This window comes from Lacerta agilis, chromosome 8 (genome assembly GCF_009819535.1).
Source record: "Lacerta agilis isolate rLacAgi1 chromosome 8, rLacAgi1.pri, whole genome shotgun sequence".
Classification (NCBI taxonomy): domain Eukaryota; kingdom Metazoa; phylum Chordata; class Lepidosauria; order Squamata; family Lacertidae; genus Lacerta; species Lacerta agilis.
This window is the reverse complement of record NC_046319.1, coordinates 49081204-49103397: the sequence shown is the minus strand read 5'-3', so window position 1 is coordinate 49103397 and position 22194 is coordinate 49081204. Positions and strand designations below refer to the sequence as shown.

Sequence of the window (22194 nt, the reverse complement as noted above, 5' to 3'; positions counted from 1 at the left end):
AAGGCCTCGAGCCAAGGAGGCCGTTGAGCGGCCGCCGTCGCCCGGGCTTTGCTTTGCCCAGCTGGGCGCTCTGCCCCGTCCCCTCAGGATGGTCCTCCGCCCCTCCCTCCGCCTGCCCAGCAACATGGTAAAGGGGATCCGGATCCCTCAGGAGAGCAGGGCACAGAGAGCGGAAACCCCAAATGGGCCCCCTGTGCGTGCGGGGCTGGAACCGGGGGCGGGGGAGGTCTCCCTCTAAACACGCCCCCACACGGAGCGCGCTCTCCGCCTTTTTATCAGCGCCAGGAAAGAGTGTCTCTGAGCATGTGCAGCTGGGGAGCATGCATCCTTCTTTGCCCCGCACTAGACAGCATCCTCGGATCTGAAGCATTAGTGGAGAGGCTTCTTTTTAATATAGATTTTAAAAGAGCTGGTGGGGGAGGGGAATTAATTAGTGTGGTTATTTTAAAGGCTTAGGATCTGCTCTGAGCTTGTACTGATTTCTCCCCCACCTTTCAATTAGGAAGAATCAGAAATAGTTCCTGAGGCTGAATCGTCTGAGGAAGAACTGATTCACCTGAATGTCGGAGGCTGGTGCTTCTCAGTTCCCAAAAGCAAAATCGCCCAGTTTCCAGACTCTCTGATCTGGAAAGAGGTTTCGGCTTTGACTCAGAATGAAAACGTGCGCCTGTTCATTGACAGAGATGGTTACACCTTCAGGCACGTCCACTATTACCTGCACACCTCCAAGCTGTCCTTCTCCAGCTGTGCTGAACTGAATTTGCTGTATGAGCAGGCCATGCTTTTGCAGCTGACCCCACTATTGCAGGTACTGCCTTTCCTGGCTGTGGTTGAGAACATACACTATTGCCCAAATAAGATGTAAGCTGTCAAAAAGGCTGATAAGTTAGAGCTCAGTTCAATGGGACAACTTTCACAACAGTAGTTTCTTCTCTGGCTGCCCTGGAACTGTCCTTTTTGGGCTGTGGAACAGTTTACAGGGATGGTTGTGCAGCTCTGTGGCTGGAAAAGCAAGTGCCTGTGTCACTTGTACAAAAACCTTGGCAAAATTAGAAGCCAAAGCAGGCAACACCTCAAGTTAGGCTTAACCATGGCTTGGAATGTGGGAGCTCCATGAGGACTCATGTGCTCCCAGCTTCATCTTACAACTGGGTTCTTTCCAACTACCTGTTTTTTTGCCAGCCATAAGCTGCTGTGGCTTCTGGAATGGCAAGCTACAGCTAATAATTTGCTTCACATTCATGATTTGAATCCCAATGTGAGTTTGTGCACCCTGGTTTGGTGGTTAGTGTTAACAGGGTTTGCCAAATTGCATGTCTGGGTAGAGTGTGATGAATCACAAGCAGAATACAAAGGAAGGAATCTTCATGCAAGAGGAGAGGGGCCTCCCTCATGCCAAGCCATGATTCAGTGTTACATGTGAGTTATGTATTCAAGCAGGCAATCAAAGCATTGAGGCAGATGGAGCAAATGCAATCAGATTGAGGAGCCTGGAGTCCAGGGAAACAAAAGCTCAAGAGAACCGTAAACTGGGAATTCTGCTCTTGTCTAGGCAGAAGCTATTTATACCTGGCTTGGCCCATCTGGAGGCCTCTTTATGCCTGCTTAATGGGACTGTTGTGGGATCACCCTCCCCACTTTCCTGTTGACTCTGAAGAGGACCCTGCAATTCCTAAGCGTACTATGGAGCATGATCCCTCCCCTTCCTGAGTTTTTCACTTCTAGCTCTGCATCGTCTCTGCATGAGATAAGTTCCATTTCATTCAAGTTGATAGACTGGGCAGGAAAAGTTCTCAGTGGATTGTGCCTCCTGTGTCAGTGTTTTAAACCAAACCTAGGTGGTGAGGATTTGCAAGACCCACCTCAGTCTTCAGCTGCTTGCCTTTCCCACTTTCAGGCAATGAAATGGAGGGCACCAAGACCAAAGGCTGGCTTTGCTCTCAGATGAGGCATCACAGAGAACGTAGAGAGGGAAGGATGCCTATCAACAAGTGTGGGTGGGACCTGCTGTCACATAGACATGTGGGTGCAAGCAGGTTGATGAAGAGCTCCAGGGCTACTTAAAGCTGGTCCCCCCCCCCACAAGGCACAATGAATTGGACAGCAACACCAATTCATCACCTTCTTAAATTAATCAGTACCCTCATTAAGGACTCATCCAGACTGCCTTTGTGCTGTGTTTCTAGGCACCGGTCTGGGCTTTAAAGCTGCATGACTGAGCGTTGTTGTTTTTTGTTCTGGCACTTTCCCCAGGAAAACCCACATTTTCCTGCTGAATTGGAGCAAATAGTGATCAGGTTTTCCACATACTGTATTGCCATTTGCTCCAATTCAGTGGTGAAATGCAAGTGTTCCCGGATAAAGCACTGGGACTAAAATAAACTGTTCTGACACAATGCTTTAAAGCATGGATCTGTGCCTGGAAAGCACAATGCAAAAGGAAGTCTGGATATGACAGGTTATAATGGGTCAGCCATGAACTGTCTGAGTTGACAGTAATTTACACTTCTGAATAGGATATAGGTTATCTTTGCTAGGTTTCACAGGTCTGACTTGCCCTTTATTGAAAACATCTATGACAGATTCCTCCTAGGCTTCTCCTGAAGACAGAAAAATAAGTTGGTTCCACTGCCTACATTGCTGAGCTGATAAGCAGTTACGCTGTTTGTTGCAATCGTGCCCTTCTTCACACAGTGCATAGTTAAACTTTGGAACTCACTCCCACAAGATGTGGTGATGGCCACCAACTTGGATGATTGGACAACTAAGCAGGATCTGAGTTGTTGCTGGGAGTCATACGTGGGGGGAGCACTGCTGTTGCGCTCAGGTTCTGCTTGCAGGCTCCCTATTGGGGCATCTGATAGGCCACTATGGAAATAGGGTTCTAGCCCTCTGGGCTGAGCCAGCTGCAAGGCTCTTGTGTTTTTCTGAAGCCTCCCTAGCTGAGCCTCCCCAGATGCCACATCAGGAAAAGGGAGAGAAGCTACCTTCCTTCTTCCTCCTTAGTCCCTCCTTAATAAGGAACAGAAGCACATAAAAGGTTTGCCAAAGGGAAGCATCTTTATGAGCCTGAAAATAGCATCATATAGCTTAGAACAGTGCTTACATTGATGATGATGACGACAGGCTTATTAAAAACTTTCAGCTTTGCATTGCTTAGGAACTCTTACTTTGTATTGAAGCAAACGTCATTGATGCCAGTTCCGAAGGACAGTATCCTGCTATGCACACCATGCTGTATTGCAGCCCTCCTCTTTTAATGCTCCTGTGATTTGGTTTAAATATAATGAAAATGCATGCTTAAGAGATGTTTGCCTGTCTTAACAGACCTTAGACAATTTGAAGGAAGGAAAACATAATTTACGTGTCCGTCCTGCGGATATACCAATAGCTGAAAGAGCATCTATGAATTACTGGAGAACACGAAAATGTATCAGCAAGCCTTCAGAATTTCCTCTTAAAAGTCCAGCATTTACTGGTAAAAGTCCATTGTAAGCAACTACTTAAGGTTAGACAGGACCAAAATGACAATCGTAGTGATCATAAGGAAACATCTTGGATAATTTTTATAAACTTCCCCTGGCTTCATTCAGCCCACATGATCCCATGGATGGAGTGCGGGTTAATCCCAGAAGACGTGGACTCCAAGCAAACTCGGTCATTGCGTATTTATATCTCCCCACTCCTCAGATACATTAACAGAACTACTTAGAATATAATATTTAATAACACATCACACGAATACATTAATATAAGCTTAAAGCAGTAGCCCTAAAAGCATCACCCAAAAAGCATAAACACATACGAAAAGAAATAAGCCTTTGCCTGGTGCACAACAACTTCAGAGTGTTCACCAAGTGAGCCTCGGGGGTGGGGTGGGGGAGACCAGTTCATAATGTCTATAACATTAGTGTTTCACATTGAATGTAACTGATCCATAGAAAGGACTCTATGAACTGAAAGCTGAAACACTGTATGTACTTTTGTTACCCAATAAAATGTTCAGTAAAAACAATTTAAAACAAAATCAGGTGCCATTGCTGAGACAGCCCATTTGCTGATAGCAACTGGCCATATCTCAGATGATGGGGGAACCCAGCGAAGGAACTTCAATGCAGATGTAAGTGTAGAGGCAGGTGAGGGGACGGGCCATCATTCAAGTACCCCGGCTGTATGTCAAGAAGGGCTTTACAGGAGAAGACTAGTGGTGCAAGATGCTTGCAATGACTAATTCCAATTAAGCCTAGCAGCTGTATCCCCAAACATTCAGAGGCAACCCCAGGTGGCTGGGTGAGCAGATTACAGTCATTCACTGTCAGTTACAATCACATATCTCAGTAGGATTATAAAATGAGTTGATGTTGATGCTTAATTGTTTGGCTGCATTCCAAATCACTGTTCTTCCTCCTAATAAACTTTTGCCTGACATTAATTAGAGTGCTGCCCCTTGGGTCATTTGCTCTAGAACGAGGCTTGCTTTATTTTTCACTCGCCTGGGTTATGACAGGATAAGTAGCATGCCCATGATGGCACTGAATATGGTTTGTTTGTTTTTTAAGTCCTCTGGAGAGAAATTAGCAGTTGAACTTACGCACATTGCTAAGTTGTTTGTGACAAAACTCTTAATACAAATTTGTATAATTTTGTGAGAAACATCCCCTGAGAAACCAAACAGAAACCAAGTTCCTTGGCTCTGCCTGTCACTTTTGGTCCCAGAGGCATGATAAAAGGCAGCAAGGCACAAGACCAGATTCATTTTGCCCCTAGAGGTAGGAGGCTGAACTGAAAGTTGATGCTGCCTTGTTCTCTTAGAATGGCAATGGTGCCCCCCTGACAGGTGCCAGAGCTTTATTTCCCTTTATTTTTAATTCCTTTGTCACATTTCCTAAAATTTCACTATTCCCATTAAATATACTTCAGATTTGTAACCCGCATTGTGGGTTTTGTTTAAATCAAATGGTGTATAAATTTTATTTATTTATTTATTTATTTATTTATTTAATTAACAATGACCCAGGCTAATCTTTTGGCATAGATAATCCCAAAGCTTGCTGAAGATCAACAACCATGTGAGGCCAACAATTTATTTGTATTTAATTTGCCAGGTCTAAAAAAAAATGCAAATAGCATTAGCCAGCACTGATTACCATGAGCTTGATTTTAGCAGTTGGAATTTTTGCTCCCCTGCTTGCACCAGTGGAGAATTTTTTCTCAGTTACAAATACCAGCTTCGGATGAGGATTTTCCCACAGGACTACAGCAAGGAAGATGGTTAAGCTTGCTTCCTGGCCTGCTGGGATTCCTAGTGATTATCAGCTGCAACAGCTGGTGCTATTTGCATGGGATGTCATGTGTAGACTGGGGTCACACTCACATCAAACACTGAAAGCACATTGCTTCTCCCAAATAATCCTGGAAAATAGCTTATTAAAGGGTGCTGGGAATTTTAGCTCCATGAAGGGTAACCTACAATTCCTAGGATTTTTGGGGGGAAGCCATGTGATTTCAGTGTATGGTGTGTGTAACCCCAGGCTCTGGATTCAGATTTCTAGTCCTTTACCTGCTGTCTCTGGTCGTCCTAGCTCCTTGCTGACATTCACTTTTTCTCCCTATTAGGATTACATGAGAAAGTCCCCTTAGGACTAATGGACACTCCATTGCTAGATACTGAAGAAGAAGTGCATTACTGCTTTGTGCCACTAGACATGGTTGAAAAATATCCTTCCTTGGTCAATGATGACAACTTGCTGTGGCTGTCTGACAATGCTGTGCTGATAGAATGTGAAAGCAGCGAGTTTCGCTTCATAGGTAAGCCTTTTCCTTGAGAAAGACAGCAGCAGGAGGAGGCAACAAATAAATGTTTCCTTCTATTTCATTTTTAAAATTATTATAACACCCTTTCTACTACTAATATGCTACCAGAGGCAGTCTCAGAACCACAGGTCATGTTTGAAGGGTTGGGGCAAGTGGAATATGTGGGAGTAGGAAGTGGGTTCAGGTCTGGTTTTGGTCTTGGTGCCCTGATGGGTAACCTTGAAGAGAGTGGTGGATGCGAGTGCAACCCTGTTGCTTTTGCTAGAACTTTCAGAGGCTTTCAATTATCGTTGACCACAGTATCCTCCTAAACCAACTCTATGAACTGGGGATGGGTGGCACTGTGTTATGCTAGTACCTATGGGAGTAGGTTCAGAGAATAGGGTTGAGGTCTTGCTACACACTGAGCTTATCTCTGTGTTTTTCATTTTATAATTTCTAGCTAATTTTCTTCGCTCAGAGAAGATGCTTTTGCCTGACAACTTCTCCAACATGGATGCTCTGGAGGCTGAGGCTGAGGCATTGGGGATCCCCGAAGTCATAGAAGCAGTGAAGACCTACAGGAGGAACCCTGGTGTGGTTCTTAATTGCGTCTTTCAGTGTAACTCATCTCTATATTAATAGATTTCAAAATAAAATGGGGATTGGGCCATGGGACTTTCACTGGATTAGATAGTCAAGAGAGGTATAAAATATAATCAGGATTCTTAATTTTTCATTTCTCATTTGTACATTTCCCTTTTAGGAATCTCCTCAGAGGGAACAGCTGACCTTCAAGGCGTTGTGAAAAGCACCATGAAGAAGCCGCAAGCTGTTCAGGAAGCAGCAAGTCTCCCTTTGTTCCCAATGGCGCTTGGTCTCCTGGTCAAATATCCTGACTCTGCTCTGGGGCAGCTTCACATGGAGAGTACCCTGGATGGGAACAAGCTCTATATATCAGGGAATGGAGTTCTCTTTCAACATGTCATGTATGTCTTTTTGCACCAAAGCAGAACCAATTAGCTGTGGAATCAGATTCATTAGACTCCTCAGATAAATGTCAGTGTGCCTAAGACCACTGGGATGAGGTTGGATAATTGACCTTGCAGTATGCTCAAACTCAAAAGAGAGGAGCTCCTCAATTGAAAAGAGCATGACTAGGGCTTGCTGATCAGAAGGTCGGCGGTTCGAATCCCTGCCACGGGGTGAGCTCCTGTTGCTCGGTCCCAGCTCCTGCCCACCTAGCAGTTCGAAAGCACGTCAAAGTGCAAGTAGATAAATAGGGACCACTCCAGTGGGAAGGTAAACGGCGTTTCCGTGCTTCTCTGGTTTGCCAGAAGCGGCTTTGTCATGTTGGCCACATGACCCGGAAGCTGTCTGCGGACAAACGTCGGCTCCCTCGGCCTATAGAGCGAGATGAGCACTGCAACTCCAGAGGGGGACACGATTGGACCTGATGGTCAGGGGTCCCTTTACCTTTAGGGAAAAAAGGGAACCATTGGTGGCTTCAAAATATGTAGGGGAAATGCTTTAATCTTAATACATTCAACCATACACCTATTTGGTTTTACTTTTGTTTACTTTGATGGTTAATTTATATGATTCTTGACCATGTTTGCATTCCACCAGCCTTAATTATTGTTCTTTAGGTGCACAATTGCAATTTAAGGTTTTAGGCACGCTGAAGTTTCTCTTAGTTGTCTAATGAATCTGATTTAAATAAAATTGGGAGTTGGGGTAGTGGTGGAGAGAATCCATGTGTAGCCAAAATAGTAGGAAAGAAATCACATGGATATCTTTTTTTAAAATGCAAAAATAAATAAGGTAATTTCTTGTAAGTCTATTCCCCTTTTTATCCAAAGGAATTGGTTAGGCACTTGCAGACTCCCACTTATACGGAAGATGTCGGAGCTTCCTGAACTCTGTGCCTATTTGGATCAAATGGATATCATATATGAGCCAATGAAGGATGCCTTGAAAACTTTTCTAAAACAAAAGGCACCTTTAGAAACCATGGAAAAAGGTAAGTCAGCTGTTACTAGTTTGACCCTTTTATTGAGTTTTAAGGGAGGGAACAGTGTAATGAACAACATGGAATATTGTCCATGTAATGAACAACATGGAATATTGAAGCTATAAAAGAGCAGAATATGAAACTTTTTGAACCAATGGTTGTTACAAAATAAGTACCGTAGTCATTCCCCACAATGTGTTTATTGTCACCAACATTGCAAACGACTTTATAAGGAATATCATTGCATTTTATGTCCATAATACTCTGATTCACAGTTATAGAAGTACAATCAGAATTCCACAGAAAAGTATATAACTGCATGTAACTGTAGGGATGTGAAGAGAGTGTGCCAACTGTGTTCTGGCACACCCCAGTGCTTAAAAATAAACCACTGCATATTCTCCAAGAGGCCTCGGGGAACATGTGTATCTTGTCACATTCTCCAGGCGATATGCATAACCTCCAAGACACATCAAAGAAAGTGCATATTTTAGCAGAATTGTGTACACTGCATAGTTTGTGCATATCTTGAGCTATTATACATTCTCTGAGCAATATGCATCATATCCAAAAATGTGCACACTTCAGCATAATCTGATTATTGCAGTGTACAAGTAACCTCAGATAATCTGCAAGAAACAGCAACATAAGTAGGGACTTTAGTCGACTGACTGTAAGTAATGCTGGAGAGAAACAGCTAGCAACTGTGACGATTAAACTGAAGTTATTGTGCATATATACAGTACACAGCAACTTTCTACACATAAGAACCCTGCTGGATCAGACCAAAGACGCATCTAATCTCACATCTTTTTCTCGCAGTGGACAAGTAGATACTTCTAGGAAGCCCACAAACAGAGGAAAAAATGTTCTATTTGGATTTTGTTCAAAGAGGCTCCCTGTAACTACTGATCAGTGGTTACAGCGAGCCCCTCTGAATGCATTCTCACAGCTGATTGGTGGTTACAGTGACCTTCTTTGAACTTTGGCAGGTGGCAGACACCTAATGTCAGGTGATTTACTGCTGTCAAAATTGGCCCACAGTGGTAGAATTGGGGATCAGGCCCACTGGCTAGATCTAATTCCCCACTCTAGTTATAAACTTTCTGCTACAGTGTAATGAAGTAAGACTAGAGCAGATTTTGACCTGCCACTGCAAATGAGTCTTTGTAAGCATTAATAGAAGTGAGCAAAAAATGACATTATGTTGAGAAATTGGTGATATGTGCATGAATGCTGAGCTGAAGGCTGGTATGGCTGTCATTCCCCATGGGCCAGCTGGAAACTGCCCTGCTCTAAGGGCATATGGAGGGGAGGAAGAGAAGCGTAGGACTGATTTCCTCATTGCTTTTCAAGTTTGGTAGATTAACTGCTGCTCCTTGCATGGGCAAAATATTTGTATATGAGCTTGCAATAGGGAGGGATTTTGTGGATCAAGGGTGTTGACCACATTGACAAAAGCAGCAATGCCTTTAAAATTGCATTCTGTTTCTCTTTCACATGCAGGATGGGCAGCAGGACTAACAGTCTTTTCACTCCATCATATTGTCAAAGTGTATGTAGGAAGTCACTGGTACGCAACTTACTTGCAAACATTACTGAAGGTACAGTTCTTAAGAACATGTTACATTGCCTTTCTTGCCTTTTGATAGTCTCAACCTTCAGGCCAATATCCTAAAAGCATTGAGGTACTTGCACTGAATTGTATCAGCATACTAAACTTCATTTCTGCTAGCATTTTGGCATGAAAGGTTCTGAGCTCACCTTGTCACATGCTTGCTTTCTATGGCCAGGGATCTTTTAACATGTCCCCCTCCCTACATCCTAGTGGAATAGTTCATATGAACACCTGAAGCTGCCTTATCCCGAGTCAGGTCATTGGCCCGCTTGGCTTGGTGCTCTCTACTTTCCAGCAGCTTTCCAGTGCTTCAGGTTTAGTCTTCACCATCTTCAGTTTAAAGGGTTAATTAACTGGTGATGAGGGAAGACCTTTCTCTGCCTGAGATAGTCCTGGAGAGACAGCCAGAGAAGGCTACAAGGAAGGGAGCTTCATGGTATACAGATACTCCTTAACTGGATATGCTGGAGTTTGAACCTGGGACCTTGCAGGCATACTTGATAATAGTGTTACAGAATAGCACACAAACTGAAGGTAGTTCACAGCTTTCTATAAATAGCCTCATTGTATGTGAGATGGGATTGTTGCCCTGTGATCCACATGTTATGCAAGCCAGTTCTTTTAAAAGAATACCCTGATCCATTAGCTACAAAACTGTTACATACCACCCCAATCTCCATTAGTGGCATGAGATTCCAGGGGTTGCAGGCACACTTACCAGACTGTGTTCCTTTTAGGGACAATGAGGCAAATGGAGTCTTTGGCGTCTTTATGATACATGGTTTATTTACACATATATACAACCTGTGCCTAGACAGAGAGAGCACAGAACATTCATATCCCAAGAAGTTCCTGTTCTTCCCATTGCTGCAGATATGGATTCCAAGAGACTCCAACATCTTGTCTGACCTTCTCTGCAGCATAAAATGGACTGCTTGCCTCATGCTCTAGCCTACCCACCCCTGCTGCCTCAGCTTGCAAAAGGGACACTTTTCCTGTTCACTTACCTCATTGCTCACAGCAATTCTGCCCCTCCCTCCTGAAACTCTGGACTTTTGTCTCTGCTATATTTCACCTTAAGGAGAGGCTTCCACCATTTTCTGTCTGGCCCAGAGTGTCTCTGTTATTGGCCTTCTTAATGAATTAATGGCTCAGCCTGGCTCATTAGTCTAACTAAATCCAGGGTTTCCTGTGTTTGGCCCAGTTTAATCAAACTTTGATTAATTATAACTTTTACTAAGTCCAAGAGTTATGAGTGGCTTCCGCCCACAAACTCTGGCATCCAGAACCTATAATAATACATTTTCCTCGTGGAGTAAAAAAGTTGTAAGGGTTGTTTCATTGTGGATGAGGGTGGGCAAAAGAGGGCTGCTTTCTCTTTCAAACAGGTTGTGCTTCTGTTCTTCTTTATGGCATTGGTTTTGTTTTTTGCCAGTTTCCAGAGCTGCTGTCAAATAGCAAAAAAGTGTATTGGATTACTTATGGTCAGGCTCTCCTCATCCATGGAGATGGACAAATTTTTCGACACATCCTCAACTTCCTTAGATTTGGCAAACTCTTCTTGCCTTCTGAATTTAAGTAAGTGAAATGGTTGCCATTTCCTGTGTTCCTAACATGCTCAGCTCATGATTAATGCAGCCTTCAGCACCAATGCAGGACAGCCACATGGGCTTTGTCAGTTGGAAGTTTATGCTTCAGCAGAAGTGGTCTTTGGGTGGAGAGGCTGCAGCAAGTCCTCCAGCAATCTTAAACTCAGAGCCACCATTCAGTGCCACCCATCAAGGGAAACTGGCCTAGGCATGTCCCATCTGGATGCCTCCTTCCTATTAGACAGAGTGGAATGCTGGCTACTTCCCATTAAAGTCCATATTCTGGTGCTGTGTGAGGGATACATGCAGTGCTGTCCTGTGGAGGTACCAGTTTCCATCTACTCTGCTTCCAGCTAGGCACTACAAAGGAGCTGGATCATGTGTATCCCGTCTGATCTGGGTAGTGAGTGGAAGATATAACACACTGGGCCAGTGTGTACTTTCACAGTAAATAGCCAATGTTCCATTTTGACTCATACCCAAGATTTGGTGTGAGTTTGCAGCAGCGTGTAAGGAGGAGCAACCTGTTAGCTCTTGAAGGAACATGTGCCACCCTGGTATTTTAAAATGAGATGTGAGCTTCAATATGCTTTTTAGAGCACCTGTATTTGAGTTGCACAGTCTTGTTTATTGCCAATAATGTTTTTACAAAGTTTGACAGGGACTCTCTGCGCACTTGATTTGCATAAACAAGCCTTGTGTTTTGTTTCTAATTATCAGAGAATGGTCTCTGCTGTGCCAGGAAGTGGCCGCGTATCAGATCCCTTCTCTTGTGGAGGCTCTTCATCAATATGACACATACAGGTATCCTCAGTTTCTTTCTCCTTTATCTTAAAAAAAAAAAATCACGTATCAACCAGTGATGTTCAGGGGGCAGGAAAACTCCCTCTGGGTGGACAATAGGCCAGAATTACAGAAATCCAAAGCACATCTACAAGCTGTCATTTTGTATAGACCACGAAAATGCAGAATGGCTGCCAGAGAGAGAGGAAGGAAAGCTCCTCCCCTATAGTTTTTTGTCCCTGAATGCCCTCTCCGTGGTAAACAACTGGGAGGCAGTTTTAAGCAGGGGTGGGGAGTTTGGTAGGAAACAGTCTTTTATCCAGCCCCCCCCCCCCAGCCAACCTCGTTGACCTTTGTGCCTGAATGGGCTGTTTGTGAGCATCAGCACTGTCAGGCGCAAAAAACCCTGCTTTTAAGAATGAGAAGGCATCAGTACACTGAGGTTTCGGAGGAGAGATTTCTTGATCTATGTAATTCATATTCCACCTTTTTTGCAGTATAGGACTCAAGGCAGCTCACAGTACAAATTAAAACAAATACTTCTAAAAATACAAGTATTGTCACAATACTTTTATGACATGCCTAATTTTATAAACTTCTATTATGTTGCCTCTTACTCACCTTTTCTCTAAACTTAAAAGTCCTAAACATTACAACCTTGCCTCATAGGGGAGTAATGCTGCACCCCTTTCTCAACTTTGCAATAACTTTTTTGAGGTGAAGTCACTAGAACTGTACACAGTATTCCAAATGCAGTTGTGCCATAGATTTACATAATGGCATTATAATATCAGCACTTTTATTTCCAAATCCTTTCCTGACTATTCCTATGGAATACATCCTTTTCACAGCTGAAGCATACTAGGTCAACATCTTCATCAAACTATCCACTAAGTTCTCAAGATCTCATTTTTCCAGGAACTGATACAGCCAACTCCTCCTCCTCTTCCTCTAGCTTTTGCTCACAAACTGCTTGAAATTTCTACTTCCCCCCTCCATTTTTTCAGTGTCTACATCTTAATACATTTTGAAGATGCAGGCAATATTCTTAAATACGGGGGCAGGCACACTACCTCCAGAGCCATGGCTAACTTCACAGATAATTATTGTAATGTGAAATGTTTTATTTACAGGTTATGGGTGCAACAACAGGAAGCTCAAAGAGCAGCTTTTCCATTTAGAAGTCTTGAGATTGCAGTGCCAGAGAAAGAACAAGAACAAGAGTCTGGTGAAGAGCCTCAAAATGTAAGGTTATTCTTCACTCAATGTTATCATTAAGAACATAAGAAGAGCCTACTGGATCCGGCCACTGACCCATCTAGTCCAGCATCCTGCTCCCACAGTGGCCAACCAGATGCCTGTAAGAAACCCACAAGCAGGACCCAAGTACAAGAGCACTCGCCCCTCCAATGGTTTCCCATAACTGGCATTCAGAAACGAACCTATCTCCATCCATGGAGGCAGAGCATGGCCATTGTGACTAGTAGCCACTGATAGCCTTATCTTCCATGAATTTGTCTAACCTTCTTTTAAGGCCATCCAAGTTGGCAGTCGTCCCTGTGGTTTAGAATGAGTCTGCCTTAAACAACCTCTAATGTTTAACTCTCTTAACTTTCTCCCAAGCATTTCTGGAAGGTTCTATAATCCTCAGCATTTCTCAAAGAGCCCAATTTATTATTCACCCTCCAAAGATACAAAAGCAGCTGCCAGACCTCATAAAATTATAACAGAATCCTGTTATTTTGCTTCTAAGGGAACTCTGATATTAAAGCAGTTGGAAAACAGGATACATTGACACTGCCAAATTACACTCTATCTTAGAATTTTAATGGAAATTTCCCCTTTTCTTCTCCTTTCTTTTTTAGCACTCCTATATTGCTGTGGATTTAGACCAATGTGCCAATAGCTGGAATATATCTAGAAATACACGAGACCTGGAAGAAAGAGACAGAGTGAATGAAAAGTCCCCCCACATTTCCCCAACCAAGGGATCAAAGCGAAGAAATAACTGGGAAGGATATAGCCAGTCCACAGATGGGTGGGACAGTTCCTGCTGTTTCAGACAGCCTGAAAGGAAAAGAGGAGCAAAAGGCAATTTAACCAAAAAATCTGAAAACAGAGACACTCCCATCCAGAAGCTCATTTCCCTAGTCCAGGGATGGGATATGGCAAACTATCGGCGCAGTGAAGCCCAGCAGGTGGCAACATCCAATGGTGTCAAAGTGGCTGAAGAGCCCGAAAGGAGGGTGCCTTGCAATTTCCCACCAGCCACTTGCTTTGGGGTCACCAGTCCTGAGCTCACAAGTAATGGGGAGCTGCCGAAAGCTGGGCAGTGCCTGCTGGGCATCCCGGCTTCTGAGGCGTGGCTTGTCAAGATTGGAAGACAAAGCATTTCTGAGGAGGTTTCTTCAGGGGCTGAAAATGTTGCAGCCAAGGAGCTGAGTGGCCAGAAAGAGAGAGAGAAAGGTGAGTGAACACCTGAATTTGCTGCTTGTAAATTAGCTCTCTCTGAGGATGTCAGGAACAAGGAGTGCCCGCCCTCCCCTTCACCCCCCTGCAGGGGTTGCTGGGACCTTTCCTTTCTCCTTGCCCCTTCTGCCTATAACCTAATGGCTTCTTGTTCAGCAGAGATGTGGTGTAAGTGACCTCTTTATTCATGATGGAGAGGGGTTGGTGTAGAAACAGATGGGGTGGATATTATATAATTGTCGTGATCAGGCCACTTCCTGGTGAAGTTTGGTCTTGCAATGATTACTCCTGTCTTCAGCGGTGGGGGATCTCTGCTGGTCCACCCTTGGGGGTTGATGGCTTTAGGGGATTTTTCATTGGATAGAGCAAGTGATTCTGTTGAGGCTCTTGTTTCATTGTGGAACAGTGAGATGACTTTGACACAATTGTTCCAAAAGCTCCTCTTTGGCACTGTGGAGACCACTCCCTGGTACTGAAGAGCTGTGGATGATGAAGCAGGCTGGATGAAGATGAGTACAAGTGACAGAAGTCAGTGCTATGAAAAGGAAAAAGGAAAACAGTGATTAACTTTTCCTCCTGCAAGGAGCATCTAAGGGGAAGATCTTCATGATTGTTGCTCTGTGTTGAACAATTACAGGCAGAAGCTGCAAGTCAGCTGCCTCTGTGATGTTGCTGTTTAGAAAGCCCATTTGGGCAGGGTCTGTTCTTTAATTGCTTATGGAGTTCCATGAACTGGTTGCAGGGATCTTTAAGGGATTAAGTCTCTAGTGTTTGTATGCAGAAAGAGGAAGGTTAGCTATTTCATCAGTTGTTCTTCTGCTTGTTCCCAGTTCCTTGGCTTCTGCAAGTTCATGCAAACTCCATGGTTGCCATAGAGGGCTTATTTAGCTGATACTTTGCTGTGAAAAATTGCTTGAATTGTTCAGGACTGGGCTATTCATATCTGAATAGCTTCATATTTATTTATTTTAGGGGCTTATATCCCACACAATGAAGAACGTAACACACCCATCAAACAGCATAAAAGAGTCAAGAGTTGGATGGTGAAGCATAAATAAAGGCCTGTGTGAGCAGGTGTGCCTTAAGTAGGCAATTGAAAGAAACTACTGATGATGCCTGCTTAATATGAATAGGCAAGGAGCTCCAGGCCAAGGTGCAGACACACTGAGTTCCCTATGAACAACATCATGTGGTGGTACCCTTCATAGTGCCTCTATGCTGGGACGCTATGAGGGGCAAGATGGTCTCTCAAGACAGCTGTTCCCAAAGAGAGGTCCTCTTATGGATCTGTAACTGGTTAAGAAATAGGAAGCTGAGAGGAGGACTAAATGGATAGGTCTCCCAATGGAGGGATGTAGAAAGTGGGGTCCACCAAGGATTGTGACTGGGGGTTGTGTGTTTTACTTTGTTCATTCTACAGTTAGGGATGAACAGTGAGGTTGCCAAGTTTGCTGATGATACCAAATTGTTCAAATTGTTAGAATAGAAGAGGAATGAGAGGAGCTGTAAAAGGAAACCAATTCATAAATAAGCTTAGCCTAAACCCAAAACTGAGTGAATGGGCAGTAAAATGGCAAATGAAATTAAAAACAAGTGTAAATTGATGCATGTGGGATCAACACCCCCACCTTAATTTCACTTATACTCAAATAGAACCAAAACTGGGGGGTCACTGATGAAGAATGAGACCTTGAGGTTGTAGTGGACAGCTTGATGAAGGTGTTGAATCAGTGTATAGTGGCTGTGGAAAAAGGCAAATTCCACGTTAGAGTTGATAAGGAAAGGGATTGAGAATAAAACTACCAAATATCATAATGCCATTGTACAATTTCATGGTGAAACCACCATGGGTTTAGTGTGTATAGTTCTGGTCACACCTCAAAAAATATATTGAAGCACTGGGAAGGGTACCAAAAAGGTAAAAGGGATGGAGCAACTGTCCTATGAGAAGGGCTACAACACCCGACACGTTTTAATTTAGGAAAAAGTGAATAAGAGAGAATGTGAAAGAGGTGTGCACATGCTGTGGCATACATGGAGTATAGAACTGGTCGCAGAATGGTGCCTCTTTGCATTCTGTGTCTAATACGACTTCCTAAATTGTCATTGGTAGATGCAAGTCCGGATGCAACATCTAATAACTCTTTATATGCCAATACATATGTCATGTTAACAATTTTTACCCATTTCTGCCCAGGGACATTCCCTGAACAAAGCAGCAGTGCTATCATGGATGAGCCCCATGGGGACACTGGCTTGATTCTTAAAGTGGAGCATCCTCCGATTGTGGCTTGTGATGGTTCCTGCTCATCTCATGAAAGCAGTATTCTCTACAGCACACACCTGGAGGACATGAAAGTAGCCAGTGGCCTAGAACACCCCATGGCCAAAGGTACTGGGCATGGGAAGGAGAAGGGCTGAATATATCTCATCTGAAGGGGGGGGGAGGGACTCTGCCCTCAAAAAATAGAACCCCCCCCCCCCGATTCTGTACCCAGAATCTTCACTATTTCTCCCTGCAAAATGAGAAATTACTGTATATTTTGGCAAGAAGCTCCCACTCTTAGAACCATTCCCGTAACAAAGATCTTGCCCTGTTGAGTTCAAGAAAAAAAATGGTTATATTGTGAAGGCCTTTTCTGTTGCATTTCAGTGGGGTAATGGTGCTTCTTGAACATCAAATAATGCCACAAGTAGAGACTAGCTCTGAGCTGTATAGAGTTGTGTCCAATAATACAATTTGGTGAGACTATTCAGTGTATCTGGGATTTTTTTCTTGGGCAGTTTGGTTAGTGAATGTCATGGGACTTGCATCTTGCTTAAGTCCTTGAGAGTGACCTGCTCTGCTAGGCCTCATATGATGCTGCAGTTGCTCTCTTCTAGTGGCCCACGTGGTTGAATTGTTGGCATCAGTCGGCAGTGTGGGTTGCTGAGTAAGACAGCTTTGTCTTCAGGCAGATTATGATAGATTAATGGTCTTCAACCAGTGGGTCAGGAGCCACGACTGGGCTGCGGTTTGATTTAAGGAGGGACACAACAGCAGCAGCCCCATGGAAAGATTTGACTAAAAAATGAGAAGTGGCTCCCTAAATGCATATTTTGGTTAAAAATGAAAGTAACATAGAAAAATGCTTTATAGTAGGGAAAATTGCTTTGCAAAAATATTAGGGGAAAATGTATACATTGGGAGAAATTCACACTATGATGCTGTTGAATTTTTATTTTTTTATTTTTTTACAAACAGATAAGGAAATATAGAGAACTGAATTTAAAACTGGAAAACTGAGAAACTGAGAGAAATAAAAATTGACAAAATCCCCTCTTCCTCACGTTTCCAACTTGCCTTGGGTAGTTTTGCAGTGGCACTGGGATACTTGTGGATTGTGCTGTGACTAGCTGGACCTGTGGTGAATCAAGGATGTGACTCCTTGGCCACACTGAGTTACAGAGCCAGGCAGGAACCATGGGAGGTGGTGCCACCAAGTCAGAAACAAAATGCCCCAAAGCCAAACCAAGATCCAGTCTAGGCAGTGCCAATTTTGTACTCAAGAGGGTGATGAGGGAGACACTGAAGGTCTGGCAAAGAAATGGGTGTTGATGGTACTCCCCAATTATTTCCACTTACAGATATTGTCTTTCTGAGCTTTCCATTGTCACAAGAGGAGATTTTTTATGCCCGAAAGTGCCACTGCTTTCTCACCGATGTCATCTTGGATTCCATAAGGCAGAAGGACCCCAAGAAAATGACTGCCAAAGTCGAGCTGCTTGTGCAGAGGCTGTGGGTAAGAAGACAACATGGCTGCTCTTGGGCTTTTATAGAGGTCTTGGGTGCTAATCCCGAAACCATGTGGCCTAGAGCATGTCACCTGCTGAGACCTCCTTCCTAGTCTAACAGCTTGACTGTAAGCTCTGGGAATATTTGGAGACCACCAAAAGGCAATAAGCCTTGCCCTGCCCTCATGTCTCCCTTCTTCTAAGGCTTCTGCGGAAGAGAGTAGAATCCTGCAGCCATTCCTGCCTGGTCCTGGTCCTGGTCCTTCACCTCCCCTCCTCCTTCACAACCCTGCTAACTGCTATTCTACGCAGTTGGCTCTGGAAAATGGTTATTGTGTGCCCTCATTTCTTGCAGAACCTAGAAATCACAGCTAAGGAGTTTGTGGCTGACTTGCTGAATGTGGCACCCTTTAAAGCAGATAGTCATGCTTGTGAGAAGTTACTGAAATGGATTGAAGTAAGTGCGAACTATTGATTTGCTTCCTTTTGTAGTGGAGGACAGGGACTGCTGCTGACTCAGAAAAACCAGGCTCTTGCTGCTTGCTTTGTGACTTCCTCCATTTGATTGAACAGAAGGGCTGTGGGGGGGATAACAGGTTAATGTTTGAGCAGAGCTGAGTGAAATTTGCAGGCATAGGAGCTCATTCTGAGGATATGAACTCTGCCAAATTGCTTCAGGATTTCACTTTTACTGAGTGCTTACTTTACACTGTGAGTGTTCTTTAAAAGACAGCATCAACAAATGTCTGTTACTTTTATTTCTTAGAAGAATTGGATGAATTTTGAAAGTCTAAATGTCAGGTAAATAGGTGCAGGGTTTTTTATTTTGGCAAGGGGAACCTGTAAAGTTTCTTTCTTTTTTAAAGGATCCCTTTATCCTATGGGGGCCCTCACGCCTCCTTCTCAAAGCCCAGTGCCTTGCTTACCTGGTTTTTGAAAGGCAGCATGAGGGCTGGTGTGTGTGTGTTAAATGTTGCTGAGGGCCACCAAAAAAAGCCTCAAGGGCCACGTGTTGGACCACCGTGCACTAGCTAGTGGAACAGGTGGAGAAGGTGGCCAGTAAGCCCATTGTTCTGCTGGATCATCCACATCCAGGGGTGTCAGGAGGAACTGGCCTAAGCTATCCTGGGTACACCTCTGTTGTCTACTAACCAGTGTTCCTGGGGAGATGCTGTGGAGGGCAGACATTGGTGCAGGAAGTGGGGACAGACACCATCTCCCTGTTAGTTGTGGTCCTCAAGCTGTTCTTGGAGCCACAGGGCCCTTGAATGCTGCCAAAGCCAGCCACAAAGAGCAGAGAAACAGCTTGAGATCTGTTTCTTCTGTGACCCTCCCAACAGCACTTGTGATTGTAAGTAAAAAAGAATAGCTCCAGTAAAACAGTTTCCCAATTCAAAACAGAACTGCATACTGACTCATCTCCCTCACCCCTCCACCCTAGCATTTCCCATTTTTGCAGACGTTGAGGTACAAAATGTATCAGGTTAGTTGGATGGGAAGTAAAAACACCCTTCCAAGGCTTTGAGGTGGTCCTGATGCTTGGGGGACTGGTTTGCTTTGCCACAGACCGTTTTGGAATAACTTTTCTCAGGGAGTCTGAATACCTCTGAAGCAAAGGGAATCACCTTTGATTTGTGCCTCATTGAAGATCTTTGTGCACAATTACTAAATTGCATTCAACCTTTTCATGCCCGAGTCCATCTTTAATCCTGACCTGTAGTGGAGGACCTGCAGTGGAGGGAGTAACTTCTAAATTTTAAGCATGTGTCTCCTGAGGAGTTTGGGTGGCCTTCTATCTGGACACACACACTTCAGCCAGTGATGGACTTTTCGCTCTCAAATTTCAGTGGCACCCTGTGTGACACTAAAAATTGCTGACCCACCTCTCACGCTCTGTTCTACAACATTGTTGTGGCGCCCCCTGCAGCATGGCTGAACCAGTTGCGCTACCCTAAGAGCACCTCTGCTTCAGCTCTGAGTGTTTGGCAGCTGGTTCAACAACAAAACCCTGAAGGGGGAATGTCATTGCCACTCCTTGAGCTGTTGCTAGCCTATTTGTTTTTCCCTTTCAGTTTACTCTGCCATTTGCGTGGAAGTACAGTTGCTGCATTGACCTGCTGATAAAAAAAGGTTACTTTCAATCACTCTCTCATTTTGTCATAGGGAAGTATTTACAGAAACCTTAATAAAACTGAAATCCTTTGTTTCCCTCCATCCAGATAAATTGGCTGCTCCCTTCATGTGTCTCTATTTAACTGGCAACAGGAGCCATGTTGAAGCTTAGTGGGGGTAGTAAAGTGGCACACAGGGAGAAATGCTAAATTCTCTGCCCACAGAGCGGGGGCCTTCATTTGCCTGCGCTGCTGTCTGAAGTGATAGTTCTGAATTCTGCTACAGTACCTTAGTGAGTTGCTCTGTTATGTGTGAAAGGGGCTCAAAAGAGACAGTGTGTAAGTTCTCCCTTCCTACTTGCAGCAGGATGCAGGGTAGAAAGCATCCCTTCAGCAAGCCCCCAAGTCTCATATCTCCTCAAGAAGGAGCAGCTTGCTCTCTTGCCTGGGTGAGCCTGCTGCAAAGAGGCCACCTGCACCCCTCTGGCTTCTCCTGCTTCAGTGGCAGCCTTCCAAGGCACAGGTAGGGCCTCATGGTGCAGTCTCTTTCAACGTCCCTGCTCTGGCCTGTCCCCTTGATGGTCTTACAGGGCAGAGCTGCAGAAAACCTGGCCTGATGTCACATCTGGCCACCTGTTTTGGTGTCTTTCTAGCTGGACTTATTACGACACATACACACCTTTCACACAAGGGCTTTACTCTGGAATTTCCCTTTTGCTTTTATAGGGCATACACATGGCATTGTAATGAATTTGCTGGCTTGCTGTGTTTAGTGTCTTTATTTATTTCATTAATGGATCACTCCTGAAATGATTGAACAATAAAAACACCACCCATAAATACCTATATAAGAAACAAGTTCAGGTCCAATGCATATGCAGACTGGGATAAAAATGTTCCCTTGAAAGGCTTGTTGGAAAAGGAAGGGAAAGGAACTTACTCAGAAATAAGTTCATCTGATTGTAATGGGACTTACGCCCAGTGTTTACGCAAGGGTTGCAGCTGAAACTTCTTCTCAGAGTGGAGATAGGTTTGCCTTTTCTTCTCTCACTTCCCCACACCCCTGCACATCAGTCCAACCCAAGCCACCTACTGGCAGAAATCCTGGCTCCTGCTGCATAAGCTACTTCTGTAGATGGTTTTGTAAGGGGATTAGAGAATCAACTGAAAGGAACGGTCCAGGCAGGGCTCTGGCATATTTTTTTTTTAACACTGCATTTATTATTTGCACAGTTTAAACATGATAATATAATAAAGATGTTTCATAATAATAATTGCACTTTCAGAGAAGCCTCCCTACAGCCAACCTGTGATGCCTATTTTTGCTGCTGCCCAGTCAACCTGGGTTTGAAGTACTGAGGAGCAGGATCAAGGCAGGGAAGGGTGTTTCAAAATATTTTCCTCTCGCTCTCTTTCCCATTTTGTTTTTTGCAAACTTAGGGAGGGGAAATAGTTTTGCTCAGTCTTTCGTGTGTGTTGATGAACAGCCATCAGCTTATTGGGCTAAATTAATTTTTAGATCACATGTCAGCAGACTCAAAACCACTTAAACTTGAGCAAAGCCACTTCACTTTCCTTTCAGTTCACATAAAAAATAAAGAGTTGAGTGAGTTTAAAATGCTGTTCTTCCTGTAAGACTTTACTTATTTCCTTTATTGTACAGGTGCTTTCATAATGTCAAAACATCTCTACCCATATGAAATTGCAAAAGCAAAATTAGTCATATCTTGTGATGACAATAGTCAAAAGCTCTTAGAAATGATCACATGCAATCAAGCTAAAATGTACTGGAAGAAACAACTTTTATTAAGTATTTCAGTCAAACTTTGAACATAACATTGGTGCCAGGCAGGCATACATTAAGGATTTTTTTCCAGCAATGAAAAAACTGCCCAGCACAAGTAATTCCAGATACTGGTTCATCCAAAATTGATCCCAGGCTTCTGGGAAACACTTTGTTTATAAAAGTCAAAGTTATATTAATCAAGAAACATTACTTGGAAGTTTCTAAAGTCATCTCTTTCCAGCTGTTCTGCAGGTGAT

General features: G+C 43.8%; 1 protein-coding gene across 3 annotated transcripts; it reads left to right on the top strand.

Annotated features, from left to right (window-relative positions):
• The first annotated feature begins 22 nt into the window (after positions 1-22).
• Positions 23-20264, top strand: KCTD19 (potassium channel tetramerization domain containing 19). Of its 3 annotated transcripts, XM_033157303.1 has the most exons (16): positions 23-127; positions 503-808; positions 3328-3478; positions 5617-5808; positions 6257-6388; positions 6560-6782; positions 7656-7816; positions 9314-9411; positions 10861-11003; positions 11735-11818; positions 12931-13042; positions 13663-14263; positions 16464-16658; positions 17894-18048; positions 18396-18497; positions 20113-20264. In XM_033157303.1, the coding sequence occupies exons 1-16, from the start codon at positions 89-91 to the stop codon at positions 20224-20226; spliced, it is 2808 nt and encodes a 935-aa protein (XP_033013194.1). In that variant the 5' UTR covers positions 23-88; the 3' UTR covers positions 20227-20264. The 3 variants fall into 3 exon arrangements, with proteins under 3 accessions (XP_033013194.1, XP_033013196.1, XP_033013195.1); XM_033157305.1 differs by lacking the exons at positions 23-127; positions 3328-3478 and having other exon boundaries at positions 741-808; XM_033157304.1 differs by lacking the exons at positions 23-127; positions 503-808 and having other exon boundaries at positions 3395-3491.
• The last annotated feature ends 1930 nt before the right edge of the window (positions 20265-22194 follow it).